The sequence below is a fragment of the Anomaloglossus baeobatrachus genome, chromosome 4 (genome assembly GCF_048569485.1).
Source record: "Anomaloglossus baeobatrachus isolate aAnoBae1 chromosome 4, aAnoBae1.hap1, whole genome shotgun sequence".
NCBI lineage: Eukaryota > Metazoa > Chordata > Amphibia > Anura > Aromobatidae > Anomaloglossus > Anomaloglossus baeobatrachus.
This window is the reverse complement of record NC_134356.1, coordinates 383419483-383429265: the sequence shown is the minus strand read 5'-3', so window position 1 is coordinate 383429265 and position 9783 is coordinate 383419483. Positions and strand designations below refer to the sequence as shown.

The 9783-nt window shown below is 39.3% G+C and overlaps 1 protein-coding gene across 2 annotated transcripts in view; it reads left to right on the top strand.

Moving 5' to 3' along the window:
- Nucleotides 1–2627: 2627 nt before the first annotated feature.
- The window catches only part of SEMA3E (semaphorin 3E), a 391499-nt gene continuing 384343 nt past the window's right edge, over nt 2628–9783 (top strand). For both annotated transcript variants that reach the window (XM_075345228.1, XM_075345227.1), the window contains exon 1: nt 2628–3217. In XM_075345228.1, coding sequence (XP_075201343.1) covers nt 3115–3217 — 103 coding nt within the window. In that variant the 5' untranslated portion in view covers nt 2628–3114. The remainder of the gene's footprint in view (nt 3218–9783) is intronic.

The following is a 9783-nucleotide window of genomic DNA, read 5'->3' as shown; positions in this document are numbered from 1 at the left end:
GCTAATATATATCACAAATTTCATTATATTGCCAGATACTATTCATTTTAGGGGAAAATTTAAGATATGTATGCATTAGAAAATTAGGCTCTCCTCACAAGTTTTGTAAATATAAATGTAGTTTTAAAACCTCCTTAATTCTCTATAAGGAGAAGGAGGATAGTTTTTATGCAATAAGGTGATCAAAAATGGATGCAGTATTTTGACACATCTAGCAGAGAACTTTCTGTTATACATCTAAAAGATCAAGCGGACTGGTGACAGTCAGGAAGCATGAAAAGTATGTCTGACGTTTCCAATTCAAATACACAAAGGAGCTAATCCTTGAGCTCCATTCATGACCAGTAATCATACATTGTCTAATTACTGAGACAACTTCATTTAAAGCACCAGTCCAGAGTTATTTTTATTGTACTGCTGGAGTGGTGCTTTAAATGCAAGTCCCTTGCCCCCTGTCCAATACTCACTTTCCATCAGCTTCACCTGCTTTCGATGATGCTCTGGTCGGGCTCTGGTGATTAATTTCCTTACGGCAGCTCCAGTGTTTCATAGAGTGTGCTGGATGTAACACCTCAATACGACTCTATGGAAGCATTGTTTTGACCCCATTCTTGCTCTCATAGAGATGTATTGAGAGCTTGTAATGTAACGTCTGACTTCCAGGCACTCAGAAGTTAGTCACAAGATGGCCCCATGTGACCGAAGAGGCTTCGGTAAACGATGAGGAGGCCAGAAGGTGAGTATGTGAATGCAGGAATGGGATTTAGATTTAAAGTGCCACTCCAACACTAAAAAAACCCTCTAGAGTGGTGCTTTAATAAAAGTGTAAGTGTTTTAGTCTCATACCATCAGAGGACGGGTAACAGGTGAGTGTGAGGCTAAAGTACCAGTACTACAGTCTTATAAGCAGATTATCATTAAGTGTAGTATCCTAATAATGTCTTTCACAGTGTAAATATACTACACACAGTAGCATATGGATTATATGGACATTTAACTATATGTATTGTAGTTGCAATGGCAACACTTTTCAAAATATATATTATAAAGTTACTTCTAAGGGTATGTGCCCTCAATTAGTGTTTGCAGCATTTTGGATGCAGAGTGTTTTCACTGTATCCAAAACCCTGCGTTGTACAGCACAAGCAGAGTGGATAGGATTTCTAGAAATCCTGTGCCCACTGTGCGTGTACGGCCCGCAGGAAAAACTGACCTGCGATGCGGCTTTTCGAGGCCGCAACATGTCAATTCTTTGCTGCATGGTCGCAAACATTTTCCGTAGGGAGAACACAGGCAAGAGACTGCAGTGACCTGAACCATGATCGAGGGCAAAGGAAGATTTGGTCTCTTGCATTCTCCTGTGGAGGAGACTCGCGGCCCCGCAGGTCAGACCAACTGAGTCCAGGACACAGCGGGTCCTGCTCATGAACACGTACCCTAAAGGGGATCATTCATTAGATTTTACAATACAAACTGAAACTATACATTATTAAACAGATTTTTTAAACCTGATAAGGCTGGTTTCACATCAGCGTTTTTCTGCCAGGCGGCATAAAAACGCAAGACGCATGTTGCCGGATCCTGTTGAATTGGACTTGAATGCATGCAAACGCAAGTCTAATTTACTGGATCCTGTGACTTGCAATTTGTGAGTCTTGTGGTCGGGAAGAGAGAGAGATATAGATAGATAGATAGATAGATAGATAGATAGATAGATAGATAGATAGATAGAGATATCTATCTATCTATCTATCTATATATATATATATATATTTATGTGTGTTTCAGGCCATGTTTTGCACTGCACAACGGATCCTTCAAGCCGCATACAACCGCAACTGTGAAAACCGGATCTAGCGCCCATTGAAATACATTGCAGCTACTGCCGCAATGTACAGGAACCGGTGAGATGCAGTTTTTGAATGGAGACAAAAAGCGCAATATGTTGCGTTTTTGCTACACGATAAAAAACTGCAACTCACCGGATCCTGACATAGCCACATGCAAACGCATGTTGTCGCAAGTCCATTGACAGTGCATTGAGTTGACAACGGATCTGGCAACATGCGTTTTGCGTTTTTCTGCCGACAGGCAGAAAAATGCTGATGGGAAACCAGCCTAAGACTGGTGTACTTATCTTGAAAAGCCATGCCAAAATGTCTGAATAATCCTCAAATTAAAATTTCTTAAGTACAGGTGGAGCCTGATTAATAACATTTTTATTTTAATATTTAACAGGCAAAATTTCATAAAGGATTGTATGGGTTTTTACATTTTTTTATGTAAACCAGCCTAATTAGATGTAGGAGGTCCAATTAAAAATGTATGCAGTTTGTATTGTGAACTCTAGTGACAGATGCCCTTTAAATTAGTTCAGTTGAATGATAAAGTACCGGTATTAAGATTCTAGTAAATAAAATCCAAATGTAAATATATATATCCTACATATTTTGACATTGTATAAATAATTGTTACAATTAATAAAAGCGCAGGACTTTGCCTTTTTGTGTAGTCAAATACAATTTCTTAGCCTAGCAAAATAGTGAATTGCGAAAAAATGTTAATTGGGCAATGACACAAACAGCTACTGTGCAGTTAGTAGGAGTCGCCTGCCAGAGGAGCAGCACTTTCCCTCATCTTTCACTGATCTCATGAGCTGGAGAGGGCAGTCTACAGCCGAGCATCCCCGCTGCTAGGATCTAACAGCTCCTAAAAATCATTTTTTCCCCCTTCTAATTGCATAGGGTGAAAGGTGAATTAAAACGAACCGTCTGGCAGGTCATAGCAAGGAACAGATTTCTCAGCAGCTTGTAGCAAGGAGGCGTTTATTTAAATGGCTTGTATGTACTGATTGCCTGGTTATTCTGAACACAGGACTAGGAGACAGCACAGCACTGGCAAGGACTGAGGAATGACATGTCTGTCTGTAAACAAATGTCATAAAGAGACCACTCTGTAGTACACATCCTAATGAGGCATGACAAATAGGAAATGTGTACTAGGAAGAGAAGGGATTCCTCAGGGAGAAATACAAGGCGCTGAAAAGAAAGCTGTATTCTAAACTCCAGCAGAGAAACTAAAGTCTTTCCTAAGGAGAGCCACACAGACTTCAGCATGGCATATATTCTCATTAACGCTTTGCTATTTCTTGGACTTCATATATTTTCCTGTTTGGCCACTGACACCAGCCAGCCAAGACTTCGCCTGTCCTATAAAGGTAAGATGATATTCTTTATAAGTCAAATGTTTAGAATGTTTATGAAGAAAGAATTTCTATTTGACAGGTTTGAAAATTGGAGAGCATCATTGCATATCACATTTGGGAACTGTTTGCTCACAGGTCACCATAATCGCCTCTTATTCATCTATCTGATGACCATGGCTCAAAGTGATTCATCTTTTTACCTGTTAAAGTTAGAAATTGCGTATAACATTCTAAAAAAATATCTGTACTCATCATGAATTCAATGGAGCAAACTAAGGACATTAATTAATGTAGCAATTTTAAGCCAAACTAAAATTGAATGGTTTTACACATCAGGATTAAAGAACTGGAAGGAAAATATAATTTGTGTTTGTGTGATGTGTAATTGTTGTGCCGCAGACATAAATTAAAGGAAATATGAGGCTATAATTACAGGATACTCAATGCTTTTAGGTCAGATGTTGTGTTGCAGATTCTTCAAGGCTAGCACAATCTTAAGTGCAGTAGTAAATAAAGTGTCTTATATATAACAGATACCAAAGTAATACATAAGAACTGCCTTATAGCAAAATGAATTAGTCTGACTGTTTCCATAAAACGTAACTGACTTTTCCTCCCATACATAATTAAATATAAATAAGTCAATAAACTACAGTAAATCAAGATGGTATTAAATTTATTAGAAAACTTTTATCTAAAAAATGTTAGCTGGATGAGCTTGTGAAGGGTATTGTGATTGCAATTATCTTTTGTAAATGCTCCTCATATGTTCATATTAGTATTCCAATATGCACTACCTGTCATTATCATTTAACTTTGATTTCCCAATTTGGCCCTAAGTATTTTGTCAGTGAGTAAAAAATAAGAAAATAAACTGAATATTAGTATCGAAATATTTGTGTTTGCGATACTCATAACGCGTACTTTGTACTACTTCCGGTATTCGTTCCGAATAGCGAGTACAATGCAAGTCAATGGGAAATGCAAGTATTTTCCGCTGATTGGGAAATGCAAGTAATTTTCTGCTGATTGTTACTCGCATTTCCCATTGACTTGCATTGTACTCGCTATTCACAACGAATACGCGAGTAGTACACAGCACTTGTTACGAGTATCGCAAACACGAATATTTCGATACTCACTCAACTCTAAATATTAGACTTTAACTCTGACAAACGATGAGACATAAATGTTAGACAAATCAAATTATTTTAATCGGCATCTATAACTTAATCAAGTCCTTTCATGCAAATTACTAATAGGTGATTTATTGAAATGGTGATTCCACAGTTGGCTTCAAATCACTCATAGCTTGTAATACCAATGTAATGACCAATTAGAACATATAGTCTTAAAAATAATGCTCTTTTTATCTATTTTTACTTCCTTAAATGCTATATTTTATGTAAATGTATACGTGTGCAATGCTATCAACCAAAAATATGTTTCATGTCAGATTATCCAGCCTGGTGTTTGACTGAAATCTCATGTCTAGCGCAACTTAAAAAGTTAGTCTAAAATTTGAAAAAAAGAAAGATTTGCCTACTTTCCAGAAACAGTGCCACTTTTGCCCTTGTGTGGCATCTGAAATTGCTGTACAACCCTATTTGCTTGAATAGGAATAAGTGGCTATAAATGATAAAGGACAAGAGAGAGGCTCTAATTCTATAAGAATACAATCTTATAGGGACCAAATCTCACATTACTCTAATTAAAAGATGTTAAACCATTCTCCATTTTTGCCACATGCATTTACTGTATCTAACTAATGTTTAAGTACATTTTACTGTAGCCAAGAGAAGAACCATGATGCCATTCATCCAAATTGTAACTTTTATTACTTTGCGTAGTCTATTTTTTATTACTGTGAATTGCATTACCAAGATTATGAATAATGGTCTTGAAAATCTTATAATAAGTAAAAGTCTTTATCCAGCTTTTCTAATCCTGTGTACTAATTACAGTACTTACCCATAAACATGCTTTATGAAAGTCAACAACATGCCCTCATTTAACCTGGTCCACTTCCAAAATGTCAACTCTTTTACTGTTTGCCTATGCTTATAAAAGTAGATGACTCTATTAAACATAGTTACATACATTTGCCCAAACATTTTGTTTAAAATGAATAAGATAACCATCCAAAATTCAAAAAGTAATATTTTTGAGTCAGTAAAGTTTTAATCCATATATAAAAACATACCAGTGATAAAAAAAAGAGCCTGATGTGCAAATTAGGTTTGCAAGTGCACTGATTTGTGTATCAGTGCACTTGCAGTCAATGTCTACTTTTCACTGTTACCACCGGCACCGCTCCCATTTCTTGACTGTCAACAGAGACAGAGGCTTTGCCTCATAATGTTTCATAAATGGGTAGCACTTTTACTCAGTGGTTAGCATTGCAGTCTTGCAGCATTGGGGTCCTAGCTTCAAATCTCACCAAAGACAACATCTGCAAGGAGTTTGTACATTCTCCCCGTGTTTGCGTGCGTTTCCTCCGGGTTCTCCACTTTCCTCCCACATTCCAAAGACATACTGATAAGGAATTTAGATTGTGAGCCTCAATAGGGACAGTGTTTCTGATGTAAATAAAGTCCTGTGGTATTAATATCGCTATATTAGTGAATAAATGTTATTTATTATCTCCATTGTAAAAAAGCAGAGAACAAAGCTGGTGGAGAGAAGCAAAGAGAAGTCAACGACTGCAATATTCACTGATGAACTTGCAAACCTATGCCCAATTCAGACCCTCCACCTTCATCCCACCTGGATAACAAAGGAGTTTTCCAGCTTTACATTTTTTTATGATAAAGGCATCCTTTGTGTAACAACATTAGCATTGTGCTTTACTGCTCCTGAATTGTCTCTTGGCTGCTGCCTCTGGACTTTCTTAACATGATCACAGTAGTTATATCTCAGCCAATCACTGGGCTAATCTGTCATGCCGATGTACAAAATTGTGCAAAGGTTGTAAGCAGGAGTGGAAGTAATGCTGCAAAGTAAGTAAATGATTTGAAAAATAAAAATGTCAATAGTTTATTTTTATTAATTAGCAAAAACCTAAATTAAAAAACAAAGGAGAAATCTAAATCAAGAGAATATTTTCCATGACCACATTTTGTCTAGGAAAAAAATGAAGAAAAAGATCTGGCACTTGCAAAAACATTCAAAATTTAGTTTCCTTTATTTGTGCATTCATTTAAAAAGTTACCTGCATGGCTCCATATTGCCCCTTTCTGGCGTAACAACCGCCCTTAATTTTAGTGATATCTACTTTTGCCTCATAACCTGTTTAAAAACCCTTTTGGGCCAATCATGTGAGAGCTGAAAATTAGCATATAATTGTACTATGCAAAAACAGTCTACTTATAATATTGCTGATATGGACAAACAATATAGTTAGTACAAATACATGGTATCATTTCTGTATTTTAATAGATTTGGCTGTTTTGTGCTTAATAATAGAATCTAGTATATGGAACAACAAACAGCCAAATGGATTAAACTATACAAATGATACCATGCATTTATATTAAACATATCATATGTTCATATAAACAATATTATAAATAAGCTTTTTTGTATAGTACAGTTGTATGCTAATTTTGATCCCTCACATGATTGGCCAATAAGGGTTTTTAGACAGGTTACGGTTACGAGGCAAGGGTAGATTTCACTAGGCTTAAAGGCAGTTGTTACGCATCAGAGATGCAATATGGAGCCAAGCATGTAACTTTTTAAAGGAATGAACAAATGAAGGATACCAAAGATAAAGGAAGTTATACTGCATATGCAAGGTCTCTCCCAGGTTAAAGACCCAGTCACACACTACGACTTACCAGTGATCCCAACAACGATATGACCTGATACGGATCGCTAGTAAGTCAGTGGGAGGTCGCTGGTGAGATGTCACACCGTCAGACCTTACCAACGACGCAGAAACACTACAGGTCGCAGTAGTGACCTGTATAATGATCTCGGCGGTCATTGGGACCCTGTCACATAGCATCAAACACAACGATGTGTCCTGCCAAGCAGGACATCGCCTTTGAAAAAATTGGTCCGGATCATTTGGCAACAACTAGCGATCTCACAGCAGGCGCCTGATCGTTGGTAGATGTCACACATAACGAGATCGCTGGCGAGATCATTGCTGTGTCACAGAAACTGTGACTCAGCAACAATCTCATTAGCGATCTCATTGTGTGTGAGGGGGCCTTAAGATTTCACAGCAGATTGGGGGTTTTATGATGTACTGTTGAAGTACTTTTGAAGAAGTACCAAAAAATTTGGAACATTGAGGACAGTAAATGCACTGTTTGGCCAAGGACACAGCAGCAGATTAAAGGATCATCATGTTTGCTTCCATCTCAAATCAGAAGATGTCCAGCAGCACCATCAGTTAAGGACTATTAGTAATCAGTGAGACCTTCAGCTATATCCATGTGCTGTTTCGTCGGAAATCAGGTCATGGAACAATTGTGGCCAAAAAGCTATATGGAAAGAAAGCCAAGTAAGGCTATGTGCGCACGTCGCGTAAAAACATGCAGTTACGCTGCGCTTTGTAGCGCAGCGTAACTGCATGCGTCCTGCGTCCCCTGCACAGTCTATGGAGACTGTGCAGGGGCCGTGCGCACGTGGCGTTTAAGAGCGCAGCGCTTCGGCTACTGCCGAAGCGCTGCGCAAAAAGAAGTGACATGTCACTTCTTTCCTGCGCTTTGCCGGCAGCTCCTGCTCTGTCTATGGGAGGAGCTGCAGGCAGAGCGCATGGAATCGGCGCTCACTACGGACATTTCTGCAGCGATCTAAAGCGCACATGTGCTCTTCAGATCGCTGCAGAAATTTCTGCAGGGCTTGTACGCAACGTGCGCACATAGCCTTAATCATACACAAAACAAATTAAATATTATAAACTCATACACAAAAACTTAAGAACTGGGGTACAGAAAAATGGCAGGAGTTGATCTGGACCAGTAAAAATTAGAAATTTTTGTCTCTAACAGAATGGCATGTGTGTCTTGAATTTAAAGTGCAACATGATGAAGATTTACTGCAAGATTGGGGCTGGATTTCAGCAAATGGTGTTGGAAATTTAAGAAAAAGAGAATAAATAAGGAGTCTTGGAAGTGATGATATGTCCACCACTGAGCCTTGATCTCAACATCAATGAGTCTGTATGTGATTTTATCAAGAGATAGAAGGATTTGCACAAGCCTACATGTAAATATGCTCTCTGGTTACTTCTCCTAGATGTTTGGAACAACCTCCCTGCCAAGTTCCTTCAAAAGACATAAAGATCTGAAATTGTGATTGTGAGCCCCAGTTGGGACAGTGATGATGAAGTCTGTAAAGCGCTGTGGAATATGCTTTATAAATAAATAAATAAATAAGATAAATACATGAACTGTGTGCAAAAATATCTTGATGCTTTGATGCTGTTTTGAAGGAAAATGATGGTCACACGAAATATTGGTTTGATTTAGATTTCTCTTTTGTTTACTCACTTTGCATTTTTTTTTATAAAAAATAAACTATTAACACTTCTATTATTGAAAGCATTCTTCCATTATGGCATTTTTTTCATACTAGACCTAAAACCTTTCCATAATACTATAGATGACTCAAGACCACTGAAACTAGTGATTGATTGCAAGGGCCAAACTTTGCAATCGTAAAATCACTGCAGTGGCCATATAACATAGATTATGGCAGTGCCAGAGTGACAGGGGCGGACTGGGCCAGGAGGTAGGAGGGCAATTTCCCTCTGGGCTGCTCTCCCAGCTGTTGTAGAGGGCCTGGTGCATAATGTCATTTATAACACACATTGCCGCGCACAGTGACCTGCATGCGACCATGTCTCCTGTACTGTGATGTGGCCAGGCCGGCACACTGACACATTACAGGCACAGACAGTGCTGGTGGCCACAAAGTGCAGGAGACATGGCCGCGCGCAATTCACTGCGCGCAGCCATGTGTGTTATAATGGTTTCCTGTAGCATGTGCTGCCTCTGTGCCACCAAAGAGGAGCATCAGACGGGGTTGCGGCTACATCCTAGTGGCTAGAAGAACCTGCCCGGGTAGTGGGTGTGACCGGCTTGGTTAGTGGGCGTGGCTATTTTTAATCTCATCCACTATAATCATGCAAAATTCCCCTATTTTCCCCCTGCGCCCCTCCCTCATTTAGGGGTCTTACCTCAGACCTCCGGTTCTATTATAAACAACTCCAGGACCACGTGGAGTTTCTTTTTGGCATAAGCTGTGTGCCCTTCTGATCACATGGGCATGACGTCACCATAGGTCCTTTAGCCCACTGTGATTTACCATCAAATGTGATGCCCTGGACTAGCCAGGTAGTCACAGACGCAACATCATACACCCCCCCTTCCCTGGACAGATCACACCAGTCACGCATTGGATCCTTGTTGCCACCCTCCTGGGTTGATGTCCACACCAGGTGGGGCGGAGCCAGGCAGTTGACCCCACCCACCGAGGAGTTCACAGGCCTGGAAAACACAGTAGGGAGTCCGGTTGTGGGCAGTAGAGAGTGAGGAGTGAAACTGTTGGTGTCTGCATTGGAG